General features: G+C 54.1%; 16 protein-coding genes across 16 annotated transcripts; 7 read left to right on the top strand and 9 right to left on the bottom strand.

Annotated features, from left to right (window-relative positions):
* Nucleotides 1–234: 234 nt before the first annotated feature.
* HETIRDRAFT_308150 (uncharacterized protein) lies at nucleotides 235–2,511 on the bottom strand (the record flags this gene model as incomplete). The annotated part of the gene is made up of 8 exons (XM_009542913.1): nucleotides 235–312; nucleotides 369–638; nucleotides 690–797; nucleotides 863–1,465; nucleotides 1,527–2,068; nucleotides 2,140–2,182; nucleotides 2,240–2,379; nucleotides 2,430–2,511. The coding sequence occupies 8 exons, from the start codon at nucleotides 2,509–2,511 to the stop codon at nucleotides 235–237; spliced, it is 1,866 nt and encodes a 621-aa protein (XP_009541208.1).
* A 1,264-nt stretch (nucleotides 2,512–3,775) lies between these two features.
* On the bottom strand, nucleotides 3,776–4,085 carry HETIRDRAFT_166824 (uncharacterized protein; the record flags this gene model as incomplete). Its single annotated transcript, XM_009542912.1, has 2 exons — nucleotides 3,776–3,867; nucleotides 3,920–4,085. 2 exons carry the CDS (start codon nucleotides 4,083–4,085, stop codon nucleotides 3,776–3,778), a joined length of 258 nt encoding a protein of 85 aa, XP_009541207.1.
* A 325-nt stretch (nucleotides 4,086–4,410) lies between these two features.
* Nucleotides 4,411–5,169, bottom strand: HETIRDRAFT_166823 (uncharacterized protein; the record flags this gene model as incomplete). Its single annotated transcript, XM_009542911.1, has 1 exon — nucleotides 4,411–5,169. The coding sequence occupies one exon, from the start codon at nucleotides 5,167–5,169 to the stop codon at nucleotides 4,411–4,413; it is 759 nt and encodes a 252-aa protein (XP_009541206.1).
* A 258-nt stretch (nucleotides 5,170–5,427) lies between these two features.
* HETIRDRAFT_166822 (uncharacterized protein) lies at nucleotides 5,428–6,000 on the bottom strand (the record flags this gene model as incomplete). The annotated part of the gene is made up of 2 exons (XM_009542910.1): nucleotides 5,428–5,603; nucleotides 5,658–6,000. 2 exons carry the CDS (start codon nucleotides 5,998–6,000, stop codon nucleotides 5,428–5,430), a joined length of 519 nt encoding a protein of 172 aa, XP_009541205.1.
* A 458-nt stretch (nucleotides 6,001–6,458) lies between these two features.
* On the bottom strand, nucleotides 6,459–7,618 carry HETIRDRAFT_153860 (peroxisomal membrane anchor protein Pex14; the record flags this gene model as incomplete). The annotated part of the gene is made up of 5 exons (XM_009542909.1): nucleotides 6,459–6,779; nucleotides 6,826–7,110; nucleotides 7,178–7,231; nucleotides 7,288–7,500; nucleotides 7,556–7,618. 5 exons carry the CDS (start codon nucleotides 7,616–7,618, stop codon nucleotides 6,459–6,461), a joined length of 936 nt encoding a protein of 311 aa, XP_009541204.1.
* Nucleotides 7,619–8,044: 426 nt separating this feature from the next.
* Nucleotides 8,045–9,967, top strand: HETIRDRAFT_59322 (uncharacterized protein). Its single transcript, XM_009542106.1, has 12 exons — nucleotides 8,045–8,111; nucleotides 8,170–8,376; nucleotides 8,432–8,788; nucleotides 8,841–8,876; nucleotides 8,927–9,055; nucleotides 9,109–9,134; nucleotides 9,185–9,310; nucleotides 9,362–9,380; nucleotides 9,429–9,544; nucleotides 9,597–9,667; nucleotides 9,722–9,750; nucleotides 9,801–9,967. The coding sequence occupies exons 1-12, from the start codon at nucleotides 8,093–8,095 to the stop codon at nucleotides 9,833–9,835; spliced, it is 1,170 nt and encodes a 389-aa protein (XP_009540401.1). The 5' UTR covers nucleotides 8,045–8,092; the 3' UTR covers nucleotides 9,836–9,967.
* Nucleotides 9,968–10,390: 423 nt separating this feature from the next.
* HETIRDRAFT_308461 (uncharacterized protein) lies at nucleotides 10,391–11,048 on the top strand (the record flags this gene model as incomplete). The annotated part of the gene is made up of 5 exons (XM_009542908.1): nucleotides 10,391–10,595; nucleotides 10,654–10,697; nucleotides 10,760–10,847; nucleotides 10,901–10,938; nucleotides 10,998–11,048. 5 exons carry the CDS (start codon nucleotides 10,391–10,393, stop codon nucleotides 11,046–11,048), a joined length of 426 nt encoding a protein of 141 aa, XP_009541203.1.
* Nucleotides 11,049–11,297: 249 nt separating this feature from the next.
* Nucleotides 11,298–11,779, bottom strand: HETIRDRAFT_306139 (uncharacterized protein; the record flags this gene model as incomplete). The annotated part of the gene is made up of 3 exons (XM_009542907.1): nucleotides 11,298–11,391; nucleotides 11,455–11,570; nucleotides 11,651–11,779. The coding sequence occupies 3 exons, from the start codon at nucleotides 11,777–11,779 to the stop codon at nucleotides 11,298–11,300; spliced, it is 339 nt and encodes a 112-aa protein (XP_009541202.1).
* A 431-nt stretch (nucleotides 11,780–12,210) lies between these two features.
* On the bottom strand, nucleotides 12,211–12,604 carry HETIRDRAFT_305325 (uncharacterized protein; the record flags this gene model as incomplete). Its single annotated transcript, XM_009542906.1, has 2 exons — nucleotides 12,211–12,370; nucleotides 12,429–12,604. Coding segments are annotated over 2 exons (336 nt in total), but the record flags the coding sequence as incomplete, so codon positions are not given.
* Nucleotides 12,605–13,255: 651 nt separating this feature from the next.
* On the top strand, nucleotides 13,256–14,652 carry HETIRDRAFT_41952 (uncharacterized protein; the record flags this gene model as incomplete). Its single annotated transcript, XM_009542053.1, has 8 exons — nucleotides 13,256–13,318; nucleotides 13,369–13,510; nucleotides 13,562–13,675; nucleotides 13,730–13,784; nucleotides 13,836–13,956; nucleotides 14,006–14,094; nucleotides 14,151–14,342; nucleotides 14,397–14,652. 8 exons carry the CDS (start codon nucleotides 13,256–13,258, stop codon nucleotides 14,650–14,652), a joined length of 1,032 nt encoding a protein of 343 aa, XP_009540348.1.
* Nucleotides 14,493–15,283, top strand: HETIRDRAFT_406986 (uncharacterized protein). The gene is made up of 2 exons (XM_009542905.1): nucleotides 14,493–14,577; nucleotides 14,637–15,283. Exon 2 carries the CDS (start codon nucleotides 14,655–14,657, stop codon nucleotides 15,165–15,167), a length of 513 nt encoding a protein of 170 aa, XP_009541200.1. The 5' UTR covers nucleotides 14,493–14,577; nucleotides 14,637–14,654; the 3' UTR covers nucleotides 15,168–15,283.
* Nucleotides 15,284–16,816: 1,533 nt separating this feature from the next.
* HETIRDRAFT_307570 (uncharacterized protein) lies at nucleotides 16,817–17,657 on the bottom strand (the record flags this gene model as incomplete). The annotated part of the gene is made up of 3 exons (XM_009542904.1): nucleotides 16,817–16,869; nucleotides 16,926–16,958; nucleotides 17,021–17,657. The coding sequence occupies 3 exons, from the start codon at nucleotides 17,655–17,657 to the stop codon at nucleotides 16,817–16,819; spliced, it is 723 nt and encodes a 240-aa protein (XP_009541199.1).
* Nucleotides 17,658–18,097: 440 nt separating this feature from the next.
* Nucleotides 18,098–18,555, bottom strand: HETIRDRAFT_247266 (uncharacterized protein; the record flags this gene model as incomplete). Its single annotated transcript, XM_009542903.1, has 3 exons — nucleotides 18,098–18,166; nucleotides 18,217–18,373; nucleotides 18,434–18,555. Coding segments are annotated over 3 exons (348 nt in total), but the record flags the coding sequence as incomplete, so codon positions are not given.
* A 1,308-nt stretch (nucleotides 18,556–19,863) lies between these two features.
* On the top strand, nucleotides 19,864–21,309 carry HETIRDRAFT_145408 (uncharacterized protein). The gene is made up of 5 exons (XM_009542902.1): nucleotides 19,864–19,908; nucleotides 19,964–20,547; nucleotides 20,612–20,768; nucleotides 20,823–20,891; nucleotides 20,955–21,309. The coding sequence occupies exons 1-5, from the start codon at nucleotides 19,885–19,887 to the stop codon at nucleotides 21,069–21,071; spliced, it is 951 nt and encodes a 316-aa protein (XP_009541197.1). The 5' UTR covers nucleotides 19,864–19,884; the 3' UTR covers nucleotides 21,072–21,309.
* Nucleotides 21,310–22,796: 1,487 nt separating this feature from the next.
* Nucleotides 22,797–24,519, top strand: HETIRDRAFT_437834 (uncharacterized protein). Its single transcript, XM_009542901.1, has 5 exons — nucleotides 22,797–23,285; nucleotides 23,449–23,639; nucleotides 23,710–23,773; nucleotides 23,835–23,948; nucleotides 24,032–24,519. The coding sequence occupies exons 1-5, from the start codon at nucleotides 23,046–23,048 to the stop codon at nucleotides 24,362–24,364; spliced, it is 942 nt and encodes a 313-aa protein (XP_009541196.1). The 5' UTR covers nucleotides 22,797–23,045; the 3' UTR covers nucleotides 24,365–24,519.
* Nucleotides 24,520–24,548: 29 nt separating this feature from the next.
* HETIRDRAFT_469178 (uncharacterized protein) lies at nucleotides 24,549–25,363 on the top strand (the record flags this gene model as incomplete). The annotated part of the gene is made up of 3 exons (XM_009542900.1): nucleotides 24,549–24,772; nucleotides 24,836–24,975; nucleotides 25,050–25,363. Coding segments are annotated over exons 1-3 (672 nt in total), but the record flags the coding sequence as incomplete, so codon positions are not given.
* Nucleotides 25,364–27,530: the final 2,167 nt, after the last annotated feature.

Raw genomic sequence — 27,530 nt, 5'->3', positions numbered from 1 at the left:
TCACGTGATTTTTGTGTAATAGAGGTAAACGTTACCCTTTTGCCCGCGAGCGCGATAACAATACATCAGTTCCCTCTACAATACAGAATCTATGGTATCATGAATATCATTGTAACAGCATGGCAGCTCTCCAGAGGGGGACATGCAATTATGCGGAGAATATATGTAGAAGATCCTATCTTGTCCTTCACGATGTCCGATAGATATGCAATACACTCAACAAGCTAGGGCGTTTCAAACCTTTGCAATCAGTCTACGGGTTTCTTGAGGGGTAAAGTGGAGAATGATAGAGAGCACACGAATGAGATTAGGCTGAAGAAAGCCACGATGTTAGCGCTCAGTCTAATCTATATATTTTTGAGACTCACTCTCATCTCTTTATGCTCGAGGAACTGCAGTATGACGTTCCTGAGATATTCAAGATTAACCTCCTCGTCATTGGAAGGGGATGCTGGCGGCATGGCAGGTTGCGGTGAACTGACGCGCGACGGCACCCCAGACAAGGCAGGAGAGCCAGGCCGCTGGTTCTCTGCAACGCTTTCTGACCGAGTTGAACCCCAGTATCCGACACCAGGATTTCTTTGGCGTTCCAACAATGCTGCTGACGACTGTACTTTACGAAGTTCGTCTCTAAGAGTCTGACATCTAATGTTTAGCTATCACCAACGTGTTAAAAGTAATTTAAAGACCTTGTTGTGAGCTCGCGCCTGCGATTCCTTCGCCCTAGTTTCTTCGATCTGCCTTTCCAGAGCAGCGACCTTCTCGCTCAACTCGGAATGCTGTTGCTTCGCGACAGACTTTGCGATATAAAGGTCAGTAAATCAGTAAAGTTGCGACGTGTACAGTAAAGGAAAGAGCTCACTTCGATGTGTGCCACTTGATCAGCGTCAGCTTGTAACTGCGAAATCTGCGTCCTATACGTCCTTGTCTCCTCCTTCAATCTCTCAATCTCCGCCTGCAACTCGCCAATGACCTCTTCCAGATTCTGCTGACTCTTCACAGAGTCGTCAATACTGTTCTTGATTTTCTCCGCCTCCCTGGTCTTTCCCTCTAGCTTTTGACCTAACTCTGACTCGATCTCGTTCCGTTCTGCCTCGACAGTGGCTAGCTTGCGCCTCAGGTCGGACAATTTAGCTTCATACTTGGCCTCCGTGGAATAGAGAAGTCGTGCAACGTCTTCTGCAGACGACGATACTCCGCGGGCTCTGGATTCTTGTTCCCGTCGCGAGTCGATGAGTTCCTCAGTCAGTAGCGAGATTCGGTCGCTACTCTCCCGAAGTTGATACTGCAACTCCGTGTTCTGGCTCTGCAGGACCTCGAGATGAGATTGCGACGACTCTAATTCGGCTTGACGAAGCTGCAGCTGGTCAAATAGGGTATTCTTTTCTGATGATAAGCTTTGAACCGATTTTTCGAGACCAGCGATACGGGCGTTCTTGGCAACGACGATCTGGTCATGGGAAGCCTGCAGAAATGTTGATCATGATCAATACAAATTGCACTTCGACTTGCAACTAGCGGTATACCTTTACTGTGATAGCCTCTAGTTCGAGTTGACCCTTCATCGCCAATAGCTCCCTCTCGTTCTTCTCCTTGAGTGCGGCCGTCTCCCTCTCGAACTGTGCTCGAAGGTTTATCACCATCGTTTCCTTATCTGCCTTCGCCTTGTCTACTTCGCCTTGTAATCGAAGGCGCTCGGCATGATCCTTTTCCCGCTCGCCTCTCTCTTGCTCCTTCACCATATTCAACTCCTTTACGGCGTCGTCTCGCTCCTTTTCCGACTTGACCAGCTTTTGTCTCACCGTCTTCAACAGACTGATAGCCTTCGTCCGTTTTTCCTCCTCATCCTTAGCAGACGCTTTGGCCTTGCTAAGCTCGGCCTGAAGCTTTTCGATTTCCATCTTTTGCTTCGCAGCGTCGGCCTCCGTCAGCGCGGAGGAAGCTCGGACGGCATTAATGAGCGATCCAGCCTCCTCCAATTGTTTTCGAAGAGTGTCAACGAGATCGACTTGAGATTGGGATTCCAGGCGATGAGTGTCGCGCAGCTCTTCGATTCGCTCTTCTTGGCCTGTCGATCAGCGAAATCGGGGGACGTATCTGCTCAAGACATGTTGTTTCTTTGAACAATGAAGAACATACGCGTAAGCTTCCCGTTAAGACGCCTTATTTCGTCTTGAGATATCTTCAAGATATGATGGTGAATACGTATCAATGTCAAATCAAGCAAAAGCCTACACACTTCCACCTTAAGAGTGAAGTTTTGCAGATAATCTCGAAGGCCATCTACATCTCGTAGGGTCTGTACCGGCGTGAGCTCCTGAAGTACTTTGTCGGCTGCAAGTTTCTCAGCCTGAAGTCTTTTGAAAGACGTAGAGACATCTGAGAGAGCGTGAACTCTTCGTTTTGAAGGATATGCAGAGCTCACATACCAGAGAAACGCTGTTCAACGGATTTCAAACGCTCCCGCATGGCATCAACATCTACCTCGATTGAGCTATTTGAGCCTTTCATTCCGAGATCTAGCTTGCCCACTCCCTCGTCTGGTGCCGGTGTTGGTAAGGATTCGGTTTCTGCTACCAGTTGCGCAGCCCGCGCAGTCTCCTCCTGGCCTTTCTCTGCAGTTTCGGTATCCAGAGAAGGCTCTGCGGCTTCTTCTGCAGTGGCTTCTTCCACAATGACTTCGGGCAGCTTCAGGAGATCGTCCCTAACCACATCTCCTGCATTAGGGTCTACATTTGGTCCTTCCGATGATGTGGGGGCCTCAATGACTGTGGGGGCATCAGCAACTGTGGGGGGTTCAGCGACTGTAGGGGGTTCAGCGACTGTAGGGGGTTCAGCGACTGTAGGGGGTTCAGCGACTGTAGGGGGTTCAGCGACTGTAGGGGGTTCAGCGACTATGGGGGTCTCAGCGACTGTGGGGGAATCCGGTAAGGAAATCTCGGCTTCTGGGTGGCGCTCCAATGATACACTGTCAGGCGTGGGTGAATCAATACTCGATGGTGCGTTGGATATCGCACTGAGTGCTGTGTCCAGACTCTGAGAAGCGAGACGCGGACGAGGAGCGGAGAGTGGAACCGATGATGTAACCGAAGATGTGTTTTCACTAGTCGTCGCACTGTGTGGATCCGGCGAGGTGGTATTTGGTAGGGAAGCGGGAGACGGGGACAATGGGGGCCCCGTAACGGGTACGGGTGCAGGGGACGTACGCGAAGACACAGTTGGAGAATTCGTATTAGAAGCCTCTCCAATAGCGAAAGACGCACGTAGTCTGTCCTCCAGTCTCGCCTTAGCAGAAGATCTAACGTCCACCGAGTTTGCGGACGCATGCCCTTTGCTCGGACCAGGGCTGCCTGAGCGCTGGGCTGCCAGAGACTTTCGAAAGTGAGATATGGTGGAATCAACGGAGCTTCCATCTAACGAGACAGAACGAGAGAGCGAGTCCGGATTAGAGGCATCTGGTGGAGACCGGAGAGGTTGCTGGGCCAAGCCCTCGACAACGTGTCGGAACTGAGAGAACATCGGCTCCCGCCTAATTCACGCCCAAGGGTGGTTGCTGAATCGCGCAGACCATGGCGCTGTAGTACTCATTGGCGCCTTACGTCACGTGACGAGCAATATCTCAAAGACACATCTCAGCTGAACGTTCAAAGGTTCATGTTCAAATATTCAGATGGCAAGGACCCCAGCGAGTTATATTGATTGATAGAAACACGAGCATCCACAGAAACGGATATAAAAGGAAAAGAAAAGAGAGTTGCATATGAGACCGTCAGATCTAAGCGGTCGTATTCGGCATTGTTCTTGAGGACTTCTGCGGGGAGAAACATTGAAAGAGCGGAACCAACTCCGGAGCGAGAGATCGGCGTGCTGGCAGCAAGTAAGGTCAGAGTGGATTGGGAGGAAAGTGAAGAGATCATACCCAAGCCTGTGTGGCATGACTTGTCTGTGGCATCAGAGCCATCTCTACTACCGATCGTCGATGGCTGGGGAAAGCGCAAGTGCAGCTCAGAGCATCGTCGTCGCCGGATGATCCTCGGAACCACCTGGAGTGTCATAGCCCTGACACCGTGTGTACTCGACCCCATTACATGCCCAGTTTTAATAGGACAGGGCGAGCGGCGGAGGAACCACTTGGACTGTCGGATATGTACCTTCAGCCACGAGTCGTATGACTATGGAGAGGAGCTCCATTCTTCACAGTCGACTTTCAGTCGCTCGATATCCAGCGGCTGCTTGGTAGCAGTGCGTGGAATATGCACTTCGTTGACGTAGGAGCACGTGTCGAGGATGATGAATGACACCTTGATATGTCGACTGGTGGACGGCTTGACGCCTCTCTCATTGTGTCTTGAAATTTGCATGTGAGCTATGTGCACCTCGTTAGAACATACCAATCTCGCTCACCTTAGCTCATCCCTTGAGTTCTTCCAGCACGAGGTTTGGCACAATAGTGTATTGCTGGATATGGCTTTGCGCGGCATCGTCCTGCGTGGCAGCAATATCCTGCATAACCTCGTCCTGCACAATCTTGTTCTGCATGGCAGTAGCATCCTGCATGATCTCATCCTGCACAATCTCGTCCTGCACGACATCAGCCTGCATAACATCATTCATCATGATGTCTTCATCGAAGGCTCCCGGTGCGAGTATCAGCATCGTGTCTTCGTCTATCTCCTTTGCCAAACCTATATCGAACATGGCAGCTGCATTTGAGCCAGATTCGACCTTCGCAAGTTGATCCGCATTGGACGTCCTGTTTTCATCGGAGCCAGACTTCGACTCGACGGAGTTCACGGCTTCAAGGTTGATCTCTGCCTCTGCAACTCGAGGCTCCTTTCCCTCCTCAGCAAGATCCTGCCTGAGGGTCAAGTTGTCCTGTTCGCCAGTCAAAGGTTTCTCGTGCGTTAATGCTTCAGGCAGAGGCGATGCATGCTCCTCTACAGGCATAGAGCGACGGAGTAGAGCCTCAGGATCCTTGCGCAGGCGGAGATATATCTGATCGCGAACCTTGGGCTGAGGAACTGTGATGCCAACGACCCGTAGTTGATCGGCGGTAGTTCGTCGGGGACACTTAGAGCCGATATAACCACTACGTAATGCGTTACACTCAGAAATGAAGCATGTTGCACGAAAGAAGCAAGAAGTTACCGTGCTTTTGAAACTGTGCATGAGTACCGACTAGTCGTAGGCAGCGAGATGGTCCTTCGATGCGGCGTGTATACGTATGTCTGGTGTGTGCTGGTTTGCAAATTGAGGGACAGATCGAACACGTATGAAAGCGTGACGATTTACCTGTCTTCGTCCGAAGTTATTGAATCCAAATCGTCAATAGTCTCTGCATCAAGACTGGATGCTAGACACGGACACGAATGTCAGACCGACATGCCCGGATGTCCACAGGGATTAGATGTTGAACGCTCACAAGTGTCAGTTCCACAGGACGAACTGTTCCTGGGCGCGATTCGCAGTTGAGCGGGCACTTGTTGCTCCGTCGACGAGATCTCCGCCACTGCCGAGAACGCCCAGGTGGGGTCGTATCAGCATGGAATGGAAATGGAGGTTCGACGGAGCGCTCTTACGCCTTCTATACACCGTGATTGCACCTGCATATGAGTGTGAGCAGATCACGACTTATTGATGTCAGGATCAATGCTTACCATTATAGGCGCGATTCATGCAATACTCGATGTAAGACCATACACCCTGAATTATTCCGTGACGAAAGGCTCCACCAACTAAACTCTCCAATACGTAGGCTGTAGGGAGGGCAAGAACGAAAATGATGAATCGTTCCATATCACCAAGCTCGGATGGTTGTGGCACGCGCTTCTTCACGGTGCAAGACGGGACAGATATGCCGTCGCGAAAGGTATGGTGGCATGAGTCGTACGGACGTGCGCGCGCGTTGTATTGATCATGGGAGTGTCGATACATGCGAACCTCAGACGTTCTCGAATCCTGGGAAGAGGCAGATCCGAAACCGAAGGAGATCCAGAGCATGATGAAGAAGACTATGTGTGGCAACTGTAGGAGTAATATACGTAGGAGCTTGGTGCCAAAACCAGGAGGCCAGACGCGTGCCAGGACCTGGTGGGCTGGATGCTTGGCCATGAGTGAGAATGGGATAGCCACGACGAATGGAATATATGTTGTGGAGAGAAAGGAAGAGAACGGACGCGTTCTCCTTATATGCTGTAGGTAAGACACTTGCCACTCTTCAGGCACGTTGTGCACCACAACTTCGAGGGTGGCCCAAATATCGGGGATTAAACGAGACATTGTCCTACTCACGTGAAACAATGGAGAAGCGCGCGCATGGCACCAGTAGGCGGACAAAGGATTGCAGCCGCCACTGGTTGACCACGTGCACTTAACTCAAGCGCCGACGAAGGCTACGGTCCTCATCACCAAATGCGTAAAATATGCGAAGATGAAATCTGACTAACATCACAAGAAACTTATGAAGTGCCATTGACCTCATGGGTCTCCATCTCCTTGCCCTTGTCGTGATCTGGAATAGGTTTCGGTGAACCGACACCTGGCAATGCGGATGACGGCAATGTGTATTGTTGTGGTGTAGGTTGGGCCGGAGGTGGAGTGAGGGATTGAGGGGCGAGCTGCCAGGCTGGGATGGAGGGCCGTTGAGGAAAGCTAGGAGGCGGAATAGGAGTACTAGAAGCAGAAGGCCCTCGACTAAGCAATAGAGCCTTCAAGGATTTGAGCTCTTGCTGTAATTCTGCCAGAGATTGCGTATGCGTCTCTTTGTTCTTATCAATCATCTAGGCAACGAGTCAGTGAGGTGTAATGGAAGCAGTTTCCCATTACCTTTGGAAGCATTTCGCGAACGTTGTTGATCTCCTCCCTGATCTCCCGCATCTCGTCTCTCGTTTTCGCATCCCCGTCCCGAAGTTGTTTTACTGTAGCCTCAACGTCGGCCACTGCTTTGTCGACCTTCCCTTTCTGGTCTTCTACCGCCAGTTTCACGGCGGCTGTTTCGGCTTGAATTTCCTTCAGCAACGCTTCTGCAGCATCAAACTGTGCTGTGAGAGCGTCGCGGTCCTGTTCGTAGGCAGTGGAAGTTGGAGGCTGGAGATGCGGGAGCAGATATTTCTATCACGTGAAACCGGTTGGGAGGTGTGCGGTCAATGTCAAGTTACACGGGGAGGAAAATACGCACTCTGGCGAGCGCCATGGCACCATAGGCAACAGAGCCTGAGACGACTGCAGTGATCTTGCGATGTCCATGAGTGATTCTTCCGAAGGAAAGAAAGGACGTTTGGAACGTACAAAGTAGTCACGCCAATCCCACGGTTGTGATTGAGACGGCGGCATATAGGGAGAGGGTCCGTACACAGGCGCGTATGGCTGTTGATACGATGGTCCAGCTGGGACGGACACGGTTTGTGCGCCGGCTAGTCTCATGGCATCCTCGATCTCAGGCGCCGTCAGGCCTTTTGCTTCGAGGAATTGCACCTTCTGGGTTAAGGACGACGACTGAGTCTACGGAGAAGATGTTTCAAAATAAGAAGACCTGAGATGCGAGAGAAACCGCTACCTTTGGGTCGAGGATGAACGCGACCGCATTGCGAACGAGTTCTTGCCTGTCCGGGGAAGCCATCTGAGCGAGTGGGACAGAGAGGACAAACCCTAACCTCGGCCGGAAGCGGTATAAATCCCGAAATACGGGACGCGCGCGAATTAACCAGTGGAACAGTTTTCTTTCCGGCTCTCCACTCCGACCTGCGCTGGAAACTGCTCCCTCATTGACGAGACATGTTGCGTTCACAGCTGGCGGCGCCCAGGGCAGTTGCCCGCAGACTCTACAGCTCAAGGGGTGAGTGTCCTCGCACACTTCTCATTGTCTACAGCTCACAATCTCGTCCAGCTGTCTCCCAAACCCTCGCCAACTCGTGTAGACGTGTACCTCTTCGGAACTCGTCTCTCGTTCCATCGTTACCTTCTTCAAAATTTGCGCTCCGAGGCAGTACGTGCGCGCTCTACCTCCCCTCCTCCAGCTACTGAGCTGTCCTCTGCAGTGCCCGTCAGAGGTTATGCCGAGGCATCTGGCAAGTATTCGCGCGCTAAGCCTCACATGAACATCGGTACCATTGGTGAGCCGGATTCGGTTGAATGAGGGGTGCAAACTCAATGACTGACTCCTCGTCAAAGGCCACGTCGACCATGGAAAGACGACCTTGACAGCCGCCATCACCAAGGTTCTTTCCGCCACTGGCGGCGCAACATTCACCGACTACTCCCAGATTGATAAGGCTCCAGAAGAGAAGGCTCGCGGCATCACCATCAACTCTTCTCACGTTGAATATGAGAGTGCTTCGCGGCACTACGGGCACATTGACTGTCCCGGACACGCCGATTGTAAGCAACATCTCCCATGTTTCTGCGCGCATACGCCGATGAAGGGCTGGTGCAGACATCAAAAACATGATCACTGGTGCTGCACAGATGGATGGTGCTATCATCGTGGTCTCAGCAACGGATGGACAGATGCCTCAGACTCGTGAACATCTGCTCCTCGCCCGCCAGGTTGGCATCAAGAGGCTTGTCGTATTCATCAACAAGGTCGACCAAATCTCGGATCCTGAGATGCTCGAGCTCGTCGACATGGAGATGCGTGACTTGCTTTCGACTTACAATTTTGAGGGAGAGGAAACTCCCATCGTCATGGGCTCTGCTCTTGCCGCACTCGATGGCCGCGACCCTGAGATGGGTGAGAAGAAGATTTTGGAGCTGGTCAAGGCTTGCGATGAATGGCTCGAACTCCCTCCCCGTGAGTTGAGTGTTCCCGCTTCATTTCGTGCGAGTATTAACTCGGTTCTCAGGTGACCTCGAGAAGCCCTTCCTCATGCCCGTCGAAGGTAAATCGTGAATTGAAACTACTCATTCTTGGCGTCTCATGGAATCGTAGATGTCTTCTCAATTTCCGGTCGTGGTACTGTCGCAACTGGTCGCGTCGAGCGTGGTGTCGCCACGAAGGGCGCTGATGTCGAGATCGTTGGCCTTGGTGCGCACTTCAAGACGACTCTCACTGGTATCGGTGTGTATACTCAGCCTTTGTCTCACTTAAGTCATTCTGACCCAGTTCAACAGAAATGTTCCACAAGGAGCTCGACCGGGTATGGGCTTCGCTCAAATTCAGTGACGCCTATTGCTGACAGTTGTGTAGGGTGAGGCTGGTGATAACATGGGTGCTCTGCTTCGTGGTATCAAGCGCGAGCAGGTCCATCGTGGTATGGTCATCATCGCTCCCGGCTCGATGAAGCCTGTCACGAAGTTCCAGGCTCAGATCTACGTATGTTTCAGGCCATCTGTATGGATAGGTATGCTAACGTATCGAATGTAGGTCCTCACCAAAGATGAAGGTTCGTGGCTCGTATCGCAATGTATATCAAATGCTCACTTATAGACAGGTGGACGCTACACCCCATTCATGAGCAATTACCGCCCACAGCTCTTCCTCCGCACTGCTGATATCACCGTCGCTCTCACTTGGCCAGAGGGTACCTCAGATGCAGCTGAGAGGATGGTCAGTTGCATACCCGCTATCGGCTTTTCCTTATGATTAACATGTCTCGCAGGTCATGCCTGGTGACAACGTCGAGATGATCTGCGACCTTGTGCACGATGTTGCAGCCGAAGTTGGTTCTCGGTAAGTTCTGTTCCATGGTTTATATCGGTCTGGGTAATCTGACAGCCTCATCAGCTTCACGCTCCGTGAGGGCGGCAAAACTAGTAAGCTTCTTTCTCGTATCATTACCTCTGAAGCTTATCTTTTTCCTTAGTTGGAACTGGAATCGTCACTAAGATTCTTGCATGAGTTGTCTGCCATAGGCAGTACTGTATTGAGCTTATGTCCTTCGGCGAGGCGGTGATCTTACATCGCATGCTCTTAGCTATCCACGTGCCCAGATGTTTGTACATACATACATTGTCACCACTCACCCACTCCCTTCGCGGATTTCGCGCGTGTCCTCAAGCATCTTGTCTTGCACGCTCTGCGCATGCTAATATGTTGTGGACTTATGACGAATATAATCAGAAGAGACTCGCAGAAATGCTTTAAAGAAATATCTCAATCGGTCTGCTCACGAAGAGATAAAGGACTGTAATCATCGGTACCTTCGGTTTGGATTCGCGGAGACGGAAAGAAGAACGGAACGCCTCGTTCCGAGCCTCTGCTTTCTTTTTCAGCAATTCAACCGCTCCTCTTAGACCCTGTTGACCGCTGTTCCGTGATCCTCAAAATGTTTTCCGTCCTCCGTCAAGCATCGCGTTCTGCATCCTCGTTACGTGCGCTCCGAGCTCCTGCTGTGCGCCCCGCCGCCTTCACTCTCCAGCCCCTGGCGCGGACACTCGTCAGTACGTGTTGGGCATGGTGTCTCGCGTCCGCTATGAATTGCGCTCATGCTACGTGTCGCTGGCCATAGCCAAAAAGTACACAAGTGACCACGAAGCCGTTATCTTTGATGACGAGACGAATGTCGGGACGGTGACAATCACAGACTACGCACAGACGAGCTTGGGAGACGTCGTCTTCGTTGAGCTGCCTCAGGAGGGCTCTGAGGTCGAGCAAGGCGGTACGTCCCCGCTTGATATCATTCACGAGTTTACAAGGGGTTGATAAGCTCTGTGCAGCCATGATTGGTGCCGTGGAGAGCGTCAAGGCTGCGTCAGATATCGTACGTGCAGTCAATATGTCTATCCTACCTTCGTACTGATATATGTGCTTATTGCCGTGCAGTTCTCTCCTATATCTGGAAAGGTTGTGTCTATCAACGAGGAGCTCGCTGGTCAACCTTCCCTATTGAACAAATCACCGGAAGACAAGGGTACGCCCGTATTTATCTCAACTATCTACTGTGTTCAGTGCGACGCTCCGCAGGTTGGCTTTGCAAAATTGAACTGTCCAACCCCTCTGAGGTTTGTCCTGTGACGTATTCTTGCATGCATGATCGGTCAGGCTGATGTGCTGTCTCCAGTTGGACGAGCTGATGACAGCAGAACAGTACAAGGCGCACTGCGAGTCATAAAGATCTGTGGTTGATTGCTACATGATCATGCTAGAGAGGTGAGGCATCAACTGCCGTCACGAAGACACGCTGGCGCTTGGGTGACATTATGAGGATGGTTTATGCATAGAGTTCGGGTTGACACTACACATGTTGCGGCTCGCGCTTCGTTAATGTACAGCGAGAATGTGATTGTTCTCCTTTCAGATTATGGTGACGAGAGTGTCCGCAAGGAAGTAGATAGCAAACAGTTGGTCCAGATGTCGATGGTTACAGCGGTGGTGACAATGAAGGTTTGTACTCGACCTTCTCGCCACGAGCCTCCATGCGCTCCTTCGCCTCCTTCAACGCCCAGGTCTGTATGCTGCATCATTGCATATCAGTGTCGATCTCATCGAAATTTACGAGAAGAAACTCTCTGACATACCTGGTATCGGGCTTGTAATATAGCAGCACCCCAACGGCTCCCATACCCCCAAACATCCCGATGTACCAGACGTTCTCCCAGTCTTCCTTGACACGCTTCTGCCCTGGTGGTAACGGCTAATCAAAGGGCGCAAGCACAGTCCACGATAGAGTCAAGAAGGTCCCTGGAATGATCGAGAGTCACTAAGTCCACATACCTTCTCGCTGAAGAGGTAGCCGGAGGGCTCGTTGTAATGTGGTGCGCCGTGCGAGGCGTAACGTCTCCCAGTGATCTTGCGAGAAGAGCTTGCGCGCCCCAGGACGCGCAACGATGCAGTTGGAGGCATGAATGGATGTGAGGGACTGTGTGCCGTGCGGTATTGAAGATCGGAACGATGCCGATGAGTATTATGCGAACGTTGACACAAATATGTACAAATTTTGACTTTGGTCATCGTCATGAGTGCATGAGCTCCATGGAATTTCGAGCGTCACAGGAGCAAAGCGGCGATAACATTTCGGAGACCCGACGGCAACACAAATGTGGGGGTACATGTGAAAGCTACCTGAGCTTTCGGGACATGATCCAATAATCATAGTCTTCATCTTCGTCGACCCACTCGTCGTCTGCTTCGTCACCGTTGTACCCTGGCGAGGAAGGGTCCACAACAAACCTATAGAGAGCAATTCAAACCTGCTAGTAATCAAAGCGCATACGGGCTCATACCCATTCCCCTTATAAAACGCCATTGCCGCCTCGTTTTCTGTATAATGCTTGTTAGTCTATTGGCAAACATGCGGGGTAAGCAAATATACCTCTCAGGACGGTCAACATGATCTTGCTCATTCGCCATCTACGGCCTATATCTACCAGGCATTGCATGAGGAGCCTGCCGAGTCCGTTCCTCCGCGCAGACTCCAATAGTTGCAGCTCGTAGCTTGAAGGAAACTAGTGAGAATTGTCACGGATAGGACTCCGGATCGAATATGTTATACCAATACAACACATTCTGGCCCTCTTCTCGCTCGAACCGAAATACACAACATGCAATGATCTGACCAGGGGCAGTCCCATTTCCAGGCGCGGCTGGGGGCTCCCTCACAAGGACGAACCGAGCGTCTGCGTGGAACACTTGTTCCTGTTTCTCTGCCGGGTCCCATCCCATTGAAGACCGCTCAGACCTGTGATATCTTCTAGCCGATGGGATGCCATCAGTTAATAGTGTTCTCCTTACATTTTACGCATGTTTTTCTCAATGATCTGCCACGTCGCCTCACGTTCGAGATCCGAAAGATGTTTGGCAAGAGCCACTTGTAGATAGCATCTCCATCATCGATGGATGGCATCATCTCTTTTTCGGAAAGTAATTATATGTCTTACTTTTTGTCACCAACAACGCAATCGGCCGGAATGAATTCTGCTAATTCATCGGGGGTGGCCTGTAAAAGAAAAACTCGCTCAGCGCCAAATAATGAGCACAGGATTGAAAGCAAATGGCCTTGTTTGCTATCTGTACGAGAGTTAAACCCATGCAGGGGATTGTTAGAAGCACTGATTGTGGTTTGGAGAAGCGTTCTATCCAACCAGGCTCAATGCAGGGACGCGCTGCATCTGAATCGGACTGAGCTGTGAACCCGTGACTTGCTCCATTGGGCGACGTAGTTTACGTACCTTTACTTCGGCCCTTGCCGAACAAATCCATCGAGATCTCACGCAGCAAAATTCGCTGACTTTTTGGCACTTAGCAATTACCCGCTCGACATAACTTGAGCTCTACACAAAGGCTGTTGCTATCGTCTGTCACACCTGACGAACTGCAATCATGAAGTTGGATGCTACGGACCTTCGCTATGTGACCTCCGATGAGTTCAGAGTACTCACAGCAGTACGTTCATATAATCAAGCTTAGCAGGAGGAGCTAACAAGGGCCTTCAGGTAGAAATGGGCTCGAAAAATCACGAGGTAGTCCCCACACCACTCATCGTTCAGATATCAGGGCTCCGTGGAGGAGGAGTCAACAAATTAATCGGAAGTCTTGCCAAAAGAAATCTCATATCCAAAGTACAAAATTCGAAATGTGAGTACTGCGCCGCTTGCTCGATTGAGAAGTTATCGATGGAGAGGACAGATGACGGTTACAGGCTGACCTACGGCGGTTATGACTTCTTGGCGATGCGTGCCTTGTCCAAGAGAGACTCCATGTATTCGGTTGGGAACCAAATAGGGGTGGGGAAGGAGTCAGGTGAGTAATTAGCGTTGAGCACTATGATTAGTCTGCCAACAAACATAAAACCAGATATCTATATCGTTGCTGACCTGGAGGGGAACGAGAAGGTTTTGAAGATTCACCGGTATGTTTACTCGTTTTGGATTTTTGTTTGTGGTTTCACGATTCTTTCAAGACTAGGGCGCGTTTCATTTCGGGCCATCAAGGAGAAGCGAGACTATATGGGGAAACGCAAGTCGGCATCGTGGATGTACATGTCACGACTTGCGGCGCAAAAAGAATGGGCGTTCATGAAGGTAAGACCCGTTCGCTTGCCTTTGCTCATGTCTATGAACGCGCTAGCAGGTGTTGCACGAACATGACTTTCCCGTGCCTCAACCCATCGATCAAGCCAGACACTGCATCCTGATGGAGTTTATCGACGCCTACCCATTGTACGTCCCAGCTTGACTCTGTGTCCAGCTCTGACGTTCAAGTGTCGTTGTGGTAGACGCCAGATAGACGAAGTGCCATCACCAGGGAAGCTCTACTCACAGCTTATGGATATTATCGTGCGCTTTGCCCGAGCGGGACTGATCCACGGGGACTATAACGAGTTCAATATCCTGATCCGTCGAGACTCGGGCGAACCGGTCGTTATCGACTTCCCGCAAATGGTTAGCACGTCGCACGAGAACGCCGAGTGGTGAGTCGAATACGTCGTCGCATACTTTGTTCGAGCGTTGAACTGTTTCAGGTACTTCAATCGAGATGTGAATTGCATTAGAACGTTTTTTCGGAGGCGGTTCAGATACGAGAGTGCAATCTATCCACGATTCAGGAGTACTCTCAACGATGATGCGAAGAAAGGGTTTCAACTAGACGTCGTGGTAGAAGCTAGTGGGTTCGGGCGTCAAGAAATGAAGGCCCTTGAACAGGTACATCTCTGCAGCCATTCGTCTACGAGTCCCGGGTTGAGTTTTCATCTCAATTATAGTATATGGACTCCGTGAAGATGGATCGCGCGGACAGCGACGAAAGCGACGACGGCAGCGAGGAAGAGGAGGAGGAAGAGGAAGGAGAGGAGGGCGGAGACGGCGAGGATGGCGATGCGGCTGAGGACCAGGTGCCGTCGGAGGGCGAGAAGGGGCAAAGGAGGTCCGAGGAGGGGTCTAGACTCGACCAAGATGGGACGAGTGAGGCTTCCCATCCCACCAAGGCTAAATTGTCGAAGTCACCGTCAGAGCGTCGATCGACATCGCCGGCCGGTCGTTTCCATTCTGATTCAGCATCCTCGCGCTCTCCATCACCGACTCTGGACGAGCAAACCGCTTCCCTCTCTCTGTCAACCTCGCATCACGCAGACATCGTAAGGGAAAAGGCCGCCGTGGACGTGTCCAAGCACCAGGCGCAGCAGCAGCGCAAATTCCATTCCAAACGCGGGGCTCATCGCGCCGGCAGGCCAAAGGGCAGCAAGGGCAAGCAGGACACCAGAATCAAATTAGACAGAGGCGGGATGTGGGATTGACGCCCTACCTCGCTAAGTATCTCATGACCCCTGGACTACTAACGGCTACTTAATTGTATGTACAATATCAACGGGCGCTCGATACGACGCCGTGGCACGCTTGTCCATGACCATCCAGAAATTGATTTCTGATGAGGAAGCGGGCCCGCGATGCCCACATGGTGGAAAAGGGATCTCTTTGAGAAAACCAACGCCGGCCAGATGCGAAACTATCCACGCACTGGGCATGCGTGAGATCGGACCGTTTCCACTACCGCTGATCATTGGGGATGGTCTTGGATGGTCTCATTGTTACGCTCATCTATGAGTCCCTGTGATAGGCAACGAACGGCACGATGAAATCTCCGCTGGATCCCAGAGGAACAAATGAACATGCCCCTTTGAAAGGTGTCCATGCACACGCGCGCGAGCCAGCGCATGTCAGAGCACCGATTGAGGGGAGTCACGGCGACAGGCTGTTGTCGGTGCATGCCGTCCAGAATCTACTTTCGCCACAGCTCTGCTCAGATCGGGCAGGTTTCAAGGGCACACGTTACATCCACGAGCCGGCGCACGAAGAATCCATCTATGGATGCGTGCGTGACGTTGGGGACCCTCATCCAACGCATGGGCATGGTCTTCGGCTTCGATGAACCCCAGTGCAAGGTTAGGACAGTCAAGCCCCAGTTCTGATTAGGAATGTCAACTTTGACAGCTCGACCTTGGGTCAATGTGCTGCCCTGATTGATTATTCGCTCTCATTAATAGCAGCAGCCACAGGGCGTCAGGAGGCCGCAACGAGTCGGTACGTGTTGCCTAGCAAGACCAAGCCAAACCTACAGCGCGACGGACAAGCAAGGGCGCACTCACCACAGGAAGGTGCCAGGAATTATCGGCCATGGCTTCTCTGTGCGCCTCACTTGAAGGCCAGACTGGGACAGCCAGATGACACTTGCTGGACGCCACCCCAGATTGCCCCAGATCGAGCGTCCAGAAAGAGCCACGGGCAGGACATCTGCATGCTAAGCTGGTCTGCCGCGCTCCGAAATCCGGCCTTCCAGCTGGGTGACACACGTCACTGTGTCGGCCGTGGCCACGAATTATATGCCGCTTCTGAAGTCGCTGTCCCGGCGGCTCTGTCAATGTCCTCGGGTTCCTGCCTACGCCGATCACACCTGGCTCGAGCTCTTTCTTTTCGCTGCGCCGACACCACGATCGCACTTCACATCGGGTGTTTTTTGTTTGTTCTGGATGGCTCATGGGACGTTCGTGCGCAGACCAAGTCAACGATCAGGCATTGCAAGTCAGGTATGAGGTATGCAAGTGCACGTACTAATGCGTCCGGAGATGGACGCGCATTCACTTTGGACACACAACGTAGGGTCTATCACAAGGAAGATCAGGCAGACGATAGATGAGGCTCAGGAATGGAAGAAGACGAGGAGGAAAAAACATCACGTGGGGTTGGATGATCCTTACGGTGGAGCGAATTCCTGCTCGAGCGACCGCAACGAGGACAACTAATATCCTGAAAATCGTCAAACGCGGTGGGTGTTATCATGGAGAATAATACAGATCTGGTGAAACAACGTAGGATACAGACTATAGGACGATCAGTATTCCATGCATCAGAGTCGCGTCGGCGATAGAGATAACGCACTTGACCGCCCTCATGCCGGGTCTGGCGTCGCGACGAATTTGTGCTTATTTTTTGCAGCATAATCTGGGGGAAAAGGACGTCGGGATGCTGAAAGCGAGCAAGGTGGGAAAAAAACGCACCCGTCATCCCCTTGCCGCTGCCAGTAACTCCAACTGTCCATGCGGGCAAGTCAGCACAAGCGGTGACAGGCGCACGATACCAGAACGACGCATACCTTTTCCCAGAGGGTTGTCCGGCGTTTTGAATATGCTCGTGCCAGCAACACCTGCGATGTGGACACCCTTCTTTTCCGATTTTTTCGCGAACTTCTGCCATGTCGCTTGTTTCTGATTCTGTTCCTTCGCCTTCGCCGCCCGGACTTCTAATTTCTTCTCGTTCTTTTTCCGCCTCTTCTCGCGCTCCTGTTCTTCCACCAAGTCCGCTTTCCGCTTATTCGATGACGGGGCCATGCTGGTGTAGTTGGCCGGGAGGGCTTTCAGCATGTTTGCCTCGATAAGCTCCGTGTTATTGTATCCCTTGAATATGATGCTGTAGACTCGTTTCTCTGCAGAACCTCCGACGGAATTGATGCGGGCAGGGTACCAACCGCCATCCCCAGAGTACTTGGCGAGACACTCGTCGCCCGCTGACCACTGTGTCGTTGGGACCGATGTCGCCGCCTTGCGCGACCCCTCCGCCTTTGATGATCCAGCGGCAGATTCGAGTTGTGCAATGGACGCTTGAGTGAGCTCGATAAGCTCCTTCAGCTCCGAGCTGAGAGACGCGAGTTCCGCGTTGTCGGGATCTAAAGAGAGAGCATTTTCAACCTGTGAAAGTTGCACTTGGTAGGTCTCCAAATCTGCCTTTTCCATGATGAAGAGTGCGACGAGGGGCGTGGGATCAGAAGAGGCTGCTTTGAACGATGTTTGTGAGTATAGCAGTCATACCAAGTCGCGTTGCAGGCATGACAGAGGCTGACCGGATTCTGCCGCGATCCTTTCAAAGTCAGCTGCGGCCATCGTTGAGACAGTGTTGAGACACGGCAGAGGCTTTTATTACTGACACATCTCTATGATACAATCGTACAACGGTCACGCAGCCATCGAAACATTCTAATACGAACGGCCAGAGTCATCACTGGCCGCAGAAGAGGAATCCACGGAATCTCGGCGAAGCGGAGACACGGCACCAGGACAAGCCCTTTCAGAGCTGATCGAGTCCTCTCCCTTGAGCATGTTACGCAAGCTAAGATTCTGGTCGAGGAAAAAGCGTCAGCGTCCCCGTTGCGGAGGATCTATGAGTGGCATCTTACGGCTCGCTCGAGCTCGAGTAGCTTGGTTCTGACGTGGGACGTATCATGCTGAAGTCCGGAAACCATGCTCTGGAGCGACACGGTGAGCGACGAGCATGTAATTCGAGAGTGGATTTCACCTTGGCTGTTTTGGAATTGAGACCCTTGTATGGCTCCAGTTTATCGAATGGGATAGGATAGAGGCCCATGGCCAGTAGTTGGCCATGGAGGCGATCTACGTGCGCCTCGAGGCTGGCGATATATATAGTGCGACGGTGTGGGGCGCCCATCGTCGATCTGTTTCAAGAGGGAGCTCAATACACGGATTGAAACGAGGTACGCCTGCGCTGGACTCACATCTCCTGTGGGCTGAAGACAGATTTTTCAAGAGCGTGGTTCCAAATTTTTCGGCGCTTGGTGCCGTCTTTTTTTGCGGCGAAGAGTCTCGCGTATGGATGAGCAATGTCGACTTGAGCACGTCGCGCTGTGCAGTTGCCATGTCTGCGCGTGAGTGGCAGGCGGTAGTCGACCGGGGGCAGCAGGGACGGTGCCTGTAGGAAGCCAGGGGGGTTCGCGGCAGGGCTATCGGGGTCGCTGGATCTAGAGCGGGGGGTGGAGAGGATGTGTGGTGGGTCGCTCTCCGGTGTGGATGACGAGGCGCCTGGAGAGTCGAGGGCTGGGAGCGGGCTGGAGGCGGTGTCTATGTAGAGGGCGGGGCTTGGGGAGCACTGGGAGGCCATGGCGATCTCCGTGGTGTGGGGGATGGAGCGGGGCGTGGACTCGGGTGATTAAGTATGTAAGAGCGTTCGGAGAGAGGGAGAAGGCCGTGTCTGAAACACCCAGGAGAGTTTTATTCGCCACCGGTACGGACCCTCTTGTCCATGGTGTTCGATGGAATTGAAAATGTCTGATGTGCGACAGGATCCATGGTGGTGGTGCCATCCAACGCACGGGAGAGATCACCGTGCAGCGGAGTGGAGGATCATCGCCCGAAAGAGATCTGCATCCGTAAGTCCATCAGTGCGGACGGACGATGGAGCTGGCTTTGAACGGCTGCGTCGCGTTCGCACGCTTCAATCGGCCATGGAAAGTTCCCGTTGACTTATGCAGCCAGATTCTGTGTCGAGGACCGCCATATCTGTCCACAGATCCAGGATCTCCCAGATCTCACCCTCGATCCATCTCCTCCCCGAGTCTTTGCCTCCGAAAGCGTGCATATTGGCTGCACCACTCTGCCCACTCGCTCGCGTCGCGCGTCGCGCGCATTCGTTGCAAGGCATGGTGCCCGGACGCTCTGTGCCCCCAATCACAATCAGCGAACCCCCATGATATGGGCGGCGCCGGTGCACACCAGGGGGAAGGGGGACATATAAGAGACGGAGGTATGATTATCTACAGGATAGAGGAGTGATAGAGGGAACGGATCTCGAGGCAGTCGCCCGAGATTTCCGAGCAGTGAATGGGGAGGGGGCGCGATCGGAATCAAATGAGATGGGCTATAAATCTCGGGGGCAACCCTAACGCCACATCCGGGACCCACGCTCTGGCGTGCAGAGGATGGAGGTCGCGGCCGGACGCAGAGGTGTTCGACCCCCGCGTGCCTTTGACGGGCCCGGATGGCCTAGTTCGAGCCATGGAGGTGCTGATCGCAAAGAGGACTTCAATGCAAAGCGCACGGCGGGCCAGGGCCCGGGGCAGACGTATTGCCCAATTGGTCGCGGGAGTATAAACATATGCACTCTCGCTCTCGATCCTCCCCGTCCCCCGCCGCTCGTCAGATCATGTTTGCCACAGACACCTTTCTTTACATGTCGCCCGACTACTTCCCCTCCGTACGTCCCTCCCCTCCCGCCCTTTCTCCTCTCGCTCACGACCCTCCCTTCCCAGATCGACTCTCCTCCCTCTCACCCCGGCCCCGCTGCTGCTGACTTTGCTCCCATGCCATATCCCACTCAGACGGGTGCCCACCAGCTCCCCATGGATCCCGCCTACGCCCAGCACCACCCCTCCAACGACCCTGAAGCTCCTATGGGACATGCCCTCTCCCGCCACTTGTGGCCCGGCGCGGAACTCTCGTACCCTCTCGAGCACCACCCCATGTCGACGGCCGACTTGGAGAACCCAGAGATCTCGATCCACTCTCCCGCTGCCCTCTTCGGCAGCTGGCCCGCGACCCTTGCAACATCCACCTCCCAAGCCCCCTTCCTTCATGGCGAGGGGCCTCTAGAACCGGACTCCTTGGCGATGGGCCCGCCGGCTTATCCCCCTCCTTCGCGGGAGCACCTGCTAGCCTACGGCGATGCACCTCGTACCACGTTTCCGACCCCCAGCGAGCTTCTCACAGAGCTCGCCTCCCACACCCCGACCGCTGTCGGCGCAGCGAAGCGCGAGTCGGACAGGAAAGTCGAGAGCCAGCGTAAAGCGCGACAGCGCATCGTCGCCGACAACGTTGGCTTTACGCCGACAGATCCGTGAGTCTGCCCCCCCCTCCCCTCCCCTCTTGTGTGCGAGCGCAGCTCACCGATGTCATTGTAGGGACACGATCTCGTCGCATGACAAAAAACGGTTCTACCTCGAGTGCCTCGAGCAGTACATCATTTACTTGCACGATCAGCTGCGGCTCGTGGGCACAGACCCTGCCCCACTTGAGCGCGTGTCGACCTACCGAGGCCTTTCGAGCCGCTCCATCAGGGTAGGCCATAGTTGACATCATTGCGCTATGAACGCTCAACGGACTTGGGCGCAGACGATGTTGGTCCACATGCAGAGCACCCTAAAGAGTGCACAAGACGAGACCTTGGAAGAAGAACAAAGGGTAGGCCCTGAATTTCGGCTGTAGGCAATTCCGGGAGCTGACGTCTTTTCGCATTTAAAAAAGTTCCTTGACCTGTCGGAGAAAGTCCACCAGATGCACCGCATACCGGACGCGGGGGACGAGCAGTCTCTCGCTTCCGCTCCTGTTCTTGCGGATCCTGTGTACACAAATCCCTTCTGATCCATCCTCGTGCTTCGGCTTTCGGTTTGCTTCTGGGACCCTGTGTATAGTGTACGGCTGTGTCTTTAGCTATCCTTCTCTTGCGCGCTCGGCAGGTTGTAATTCCGGGTCTGTGTTGTTGCCTCGTGCTAGAGTTGTAGATTATTGTGTTTCTCAGCGGTAGGCAAGAGATATAGTCCTTCATCTCGATATATTGTATGTTTTATTCATTTGATAATACAAGCATTGTTCGAATCGTATGGATCCAGCCGGGACCGTGAAGATGACAAGGTACGCGCGCGGGGTCGAATAGCGGACGCACGCGGAGCTTCATGAGGAACGATCTGCGCACCCCAAATCAGGAGGGCGGTCCACGACTATGCGCAGCGCTGATTGTTTCGCTTTTCTTTGTTAATGAAGGGGATGATAGGGTATGGGTCAAGGGAACGGTGCCGTGCACACTGTGATCACCAGGGCTGTCCCGTCGACACGGCGATAGGGTTTCGCCCAGTCGATCGTCGTTTCATCGTCGTCGTCGCGGCGGCCCTCCGCCGTTCGCTGTTAGCGCCGTAGGGCTCATGTCATTCGCGTTGCAGGTGGGTCGCTGTGACATCGCCGTCATCCTCGTCGCGATCGCCTTTGCTTGTCAGTCGCAAGTGTCCGCGGTCGCAGACTTTGACGGGTTTGTCAAAGGTGGGGCTCCTTGGTAAGTAGACAGAGGGTCGTTGAGATACTGAGCGTCATGGTTGTCATCGCCATCGGGTGCTGGCGGGCGATTGCAGAGCAGACGAGAGATGATACCACTTGGTCAGCATGAAAACGAGATCGGCATCATGATGCACAAGCTAGGGCCAATAGCCCGATCGTCGATTGTCCATATTTTCCTGACCAGCGTTGTGTGAGTGTGAAAGCCGTCTGATGATGATGCTGGTGGAGGTAGGGCGCTGTGTAGAACTCCTAATTTTTAACCGGGTTAATAACAGGCGTTAATAACGCGTTAATAACCAGTGTTAATAACTACATATTGTGAGCGTGGGAAAATGAAAGTAAAATCGAGAAAATGGGCCAACAAAATGATGGCTCATAGCTCACTCAGTGTTATACATTCTGTAAACTAAGCCTAAATGAATTGGAGAGGCTCAGATGGCTGGAGCATAGACGGGGTGATTTGAGCAAGCGGTTGTGGAGTTGGATGTCTTAGCCTATATTCTGTAAATAATACACCACAACCTGATCAGGCTCAGGCACTACCCATTAAATCCAAAAAATCATTCATATGCCTCCAGAATTCAGCCAACTAACAATACTTTACTCATGTGTCACATGTCAGCTACCAATAACAAGAACAGTGCTGGGACGACAACAATGGCACTGTATGCCCTCTTTTTTGCCCCCACTGCCTTGGAGGCCTCCTCTGGGCAAGGGGGTGAGTCTGACAATCATTCAGAAACAGAGATTGCACTGAATAACAACAAATTCGAGATATATTGTTATTTTGGGAAATTAGTTATTAACCTTAAAAACCAAGGGGTCCGATACGTGCCTGTTAATAACACGTTATTAACGCGTTATTAACACCTGTTATTAAACCGGTTAAAAATTAGGAGTTCTACACAGCGCCCTATGGAGGGGAGCAGCGCGGCCATGGATGAACCCCGGGACCGGCCGGGGAAATTGATAATTCGAAAATGAGATCACGCGGTTCTCACGCCCGCGATCACAGTCACCACTTTCTCCTCGACACACGCAGCCTTCCACATTCCACGCTCAGCCTCTCATACCCTACCCACCCGCCCTAGCCTCTCGCTGCGACCCACCTGTACACTCTGCTCACCGAATCGTACCGTTCCGTCGCACCGCGAGCTCGACGTTCCCGATCCGGCACCAACCGCCCCGCTCTGAAAGCCCGCTCCACCCACCCCCACGTCCTCCGACCTTTCTCTGCCCACACACCCTCCTCGAACCCGAGCGAATCTTTGCGCGCACAACAAAAATATGACCACCGTCTCGTCTCTCCCTGGTCCAGCCCTCCAGGCCGCCCGATCTGCGGTCCAAGCTGCGCTGGCGGAGCATCCCGAGGCGAACGTCCCCGCAAGCCTCGCTACTTCGACGATAGTAGAGGAGAAGGGCACCGGCGATGCGCTGGAGCCTGGTGAAATCCAAGAAGTAAACATGGAGGCGCAGGCAGAGACGATCAGGACCGTCTTCAGCGACCCCAAAAATTTCAACGTCAAGGTCAGTCCGTCTGTCCTTATTTTGGTCACGCGCGCGTTCCAGCCGCTGCTGCAGAGCGCGGCGCCTCCTCTGCACCTCTTCTGTGTACATATGAGCCTTTCGCATACTGACCGGGTCCGAACGCCCCTCGACACTCGTTCCTTGCGCTTTTTGGATGATCTAGCACCCGCTGTACTCACCCTGGACGCTGTGGTTCGATTCGCCTGCGACGAAGGGCCGCAATCTCCCGCAGACGCCGTCGACCGCATTTCCGCAGACTCCCCTTCCGCAGACGCCTGGTGCGGCTGCCGCGATGGGGTGGATGGAGGACATCAAGCGTGTGATCACTTTCGATAGCGTGGAGGAATTCTGGGGGTGCGTACATCCCTCTTACTTCGACCTCCGTCTTGGAGGCACTGTGTGCTCACTGTCGATCGTATCGCAGTCTGCACAACAACATCGTCCCGCCTTCGCAGCTGCCGCCGAAGGCGAATTACTATCTGTTTAAGGTTCGTCGTCCGAGCGACCTCGAGAGTTTATTGCGGTGTTTGAACTGGAATACATTCGCAGGAAGGAATCATCCCCGCGTGGGAAGACGAGGCGAACAAAAATGGTGGAAAGTGGAGTATTCAGCTTCCTAAAGACAAGAACAGGAACCATGTCGATAAAATGTGGCTCTACACGGTGCGTCGACCGATTGTGCCTTTTTTTTTAGATCTTTCGCAGGCGTGGCTCATGCGCTGCTTCTGTGACCGTACTGCGCGCAGATGCTGGCTGCGATTGGAGAGACATTCGACCCATACTTGACGAACCCGGACACGCCGGCGGGGACGCCGTCGTTGGTGACGGGGGTGATCGTGTCGACGCGACCGCAATTCTACCGACTGTCGATCTGGACGCGGCTCGCGCCAGGGAACTCGGGTGCGGACGACGAGGCGCTGCGGGAGCGGATCGAGGCGGTGGGGAAGCACTTCAAGATCGGGGTGCTGGGGTACACGGACGCGCAGAAGCTGGCAGGGCCGCTCGCGACGGAGGTTGAGTTTTTGTCGCATAAGGATTCGGAGAAGAAGGGGAAGACCGCGAAGAAGATGATTGTGTAGGGGGGCCCGGTGGATACTTATCGTGTGTTATGGTGCGAGGCCGCGCTGTGCCTGCGGCAGCGACGGGCGAGCGATGACGATGACGTGGGAGTGTGACTGATTGTATGTGACCACGACCCAGGAGCAATGCGAAGCGTCCGACTTTGTCTCCTCGTACTGTAGTACCTGTCCGTCCATCGTCCACTTCACGATGCCCGTCCCCGGCTTCCTCTCCTCCTTCGCCGACAAGGCCCAGAGCGCCATCAACGCCTCTCCCCTCGCAGGCCACATCCCCGGCTCCACCCGCCCCACCAGCCCCCAGGCCGCGGGGTCGTCCGCCGCCGCCGACTCTGGCGCGACGCAGACTCACAAGAGTCACACGCTGGAGCAGATCCAGCATCAGTTCAGGACATTCCAGCAGGCCTACTCGTGAGCGCCCCGCCTCTCCTCCTTTCTTCTCTCGTGCTCAAATCTCCCCCCCCCCCCCTCCAGCACCACCGGCCCCATCCAGAAGATCATCACCACCGAGAAGGGCATCGCTCTCGACTTTGACAGCCTGAACAGGAACTCCCAGGCGCACAGCAAAGAGCTCTACACCTGGGGCCAGAACGAGGCCCCCGACGTCAGAGACAGTCAGTCTACACCTCCCTCGTCTCCCATCGATCTCCTCTCGCTCACCGCGCTTTTCGTTCCAATGCGTCTCCAGTATCCGATCGCTTGGCGTTCTTGAACTATGTTTCGGGCTCCCTGGCGAGCACCCTCGCCGTGAAGCTCAACGCCGCCCGCACCCCGCTCAAGTCCCTGCGCGACAATGAGACCGCCCTGACCGCCCGCCGCAACGCCCGCGCCGGGCTCCAGAACCAGATCGCCCGCCTCGAGCACGGCCAGGAGAAGGGCTACGAAAAGCGCGTCGCCGAACTCAACGACCAGCTCGCCAAAGCGGAGCGCGATGACGAGCCGTTCGAGAAGGAGCACCAGATCCTGATCCGCAAGTCTCTCAAGGAGAGCGAACAGCTCAAGTGGGAGGCGCTGCGCGAGGTGGGCTTTCCTACTTCCATTTTATTCCTCTTTTCGCTCACATCGCGATCGTCGGTTAGTATGGCGAGAAGTTGTCCCTTCTCGCTCAAGCCTCGGAGCCCGTCCTCTCCCACCTTCCCCCCATCCCCCCCTCAGCGGGCCAGCCCTACACAAACGCGGAGAAAACGGGCACGATACGCGCGAACCTCCAACACGCTCTCGACCACTGGAAGCCCGGCCAAACGACCCTTCCGCCCGCCGGGGCGAGTCTGGATCGCTCCGATACGCGCAGCTTCGGAGAGACGCACGCCAAAGAGCTCTCGCGCCTCAGCTCGCCCGAGCCCCGCTCCCAGTCGAATGTCCCTTTGACGCCTCCCGGGACGACCGCGCCGGTTTTGGTACCAGACGTGTCGGGCAAGGCCCCGCCTCCGGTTCACCACATCCACGCGCCTCCCCCGCCAATCAACCGGACCCCAAGCCCCGTCGCCGCACGCAAGCCAACCAGTCCCATGCCAGTCCCTGGTTCGGTCTCTGCCATCGACCCCGCCGCCTTGAACAACGCCCCAGCGCCCATCCCAGCGTCCGCCTCCTCATCCGCCGCGTTCGTGTCTCCGGATGCCACTCAGCCTGACGTGAAGGTGCCCTCGGATCTGCCCACCATCGCGGAGACGGGCGTCCCCGTGTCCGCTGGCGCGGACGGCCCCGGCCCCGCGAGTGGCTCGCTGCGCGATATCAAGGCCCCCCTGCCTTCGTCCGGGCGCAGCGGGAGCGTGTCCTCTTCCGTGCCCGCTTTGTCGGCGCCGCCCCCCGCCGCACATTTCGAGAGCGCGGAGGACGAGAAGAAGCGACTCGAGCGCGAAGAGCGCGAGAAGGTGCTGCATGGCGAGGCGGCGTCGACGTCTGCGGCGCCCACGTACGAGAGCGCGGAGGAAGAGAAGAAGAGGCTGGAGAGGGAGGAGCGCGAGCGCCTGCTGCAGGGTGGTAGCGGCGCCCCTGAGGAAGACAAGAAGCCTGACGCGGAAGGCCCGCCGCCGTACCAGGATTTCTGATCCTGTCGATAGGACCCCCCGCTGAAGGACAACAAGGGTGGATGTGTTTCGAAGTGTACTGTATGCGACTTGAAGTGGATTTGGATTTTCCAGATTTGGCGGGACGGACACGGGTTGGTGTGTACGTGTTGTGATTGTTTCGGATACTGATTCTACAGAAAGCAGGCAAGGCGACGATATACTTTGTAGGAATCCTAGAACTACGGTTGAGAGAAAATACGAGATCAGGATGAGGCTCTTTATCCATCGTAACAGGTGTACAGGACCCAGCAGCATTCGACGCGATGTTTTCAGCTCACACTCGACGGGGCTCTCGCTTGATCTGCTCTTGAAACTGACGGCGTTTCTCTTCCCGTTGCTGACGGGTCCAGATGGGTTGCGATCGAGCTTCTCGAGGTCATCAGTGTCACTGCCACTTGCTGCAGCATAGTCTTTTTGTTCAAGATTCCTTGCGTACTCACAACAGGCCTCTCATGGGTGCGGAGGACGAGCATGGATCTGCAAAGCGTCTCGCGGACGGGTCTTCGTCGAGGGAAACGACGGGGCCAAGTATGTATACGCCATCTCGATCGATGGATTCTGAGCTGCGTTTCTCTCTTGAGCCCCAGCGGGATTCGTTGAGGAAGGCACGCTGCGCTGGCTTTTGGAAATCGACGCTCCGCGTCTCATTTCCCGCAAGGGAGCTGCTGCTCTGATCTGGTGAGCTACTACTTGATCGCTCGCTGACGGCGAGAGGTTCGTGTTCAGCATATGATACAATAACACAGCATAGACCTCACCCGACGCGACGACGATTTATTTCAGCGTGTGCTCGTAGGTTTCCTGCGGCTTACCCACGGGGACCACGACGCATCTATTCTGGTTTTCGTTTTCGCGTTGAGAACTTCGAGACTCTCGGGTGGGGAGCACGCCGGGAGAACGTGCGGGGGCGACCGGTTGGTGGGACTGACTCCACATATCCTGGCGTGTAGGCTCTTCCTGCCAAAGAGGCGAAGACGAGCGTCTAAGCGTCATGCACCACGGTGACGCTCGAGCTTCACGCGATGCTGGTCGCGTGAAGCTCCTCCTCCTAGAGGTTTTGGGGCAACCTTTAGAGAGTCAGATGCACCGCAGATCCTATC

This window comes from Heterobasidion irregulare (assembly GCF_000320585.1).
Source record: "Heterobasidion irregulare TC 32-1 unplaced genomic scaffold scaffold_01, whole genome shotgun sequence".
Classification (NCBI taxonomy): domain Eukaryota; kingdom Fungi; phylum Basidiomycota; class Agaricomycetes; order Russulales; family Bondarzewiaceae; genus Heterobasidion; species Heterobasidion irregulare.
Note: the sequence above shows the minus strand (reverse complement) of the source record. Positions and strands in the feature narration are given on the sequence as shown.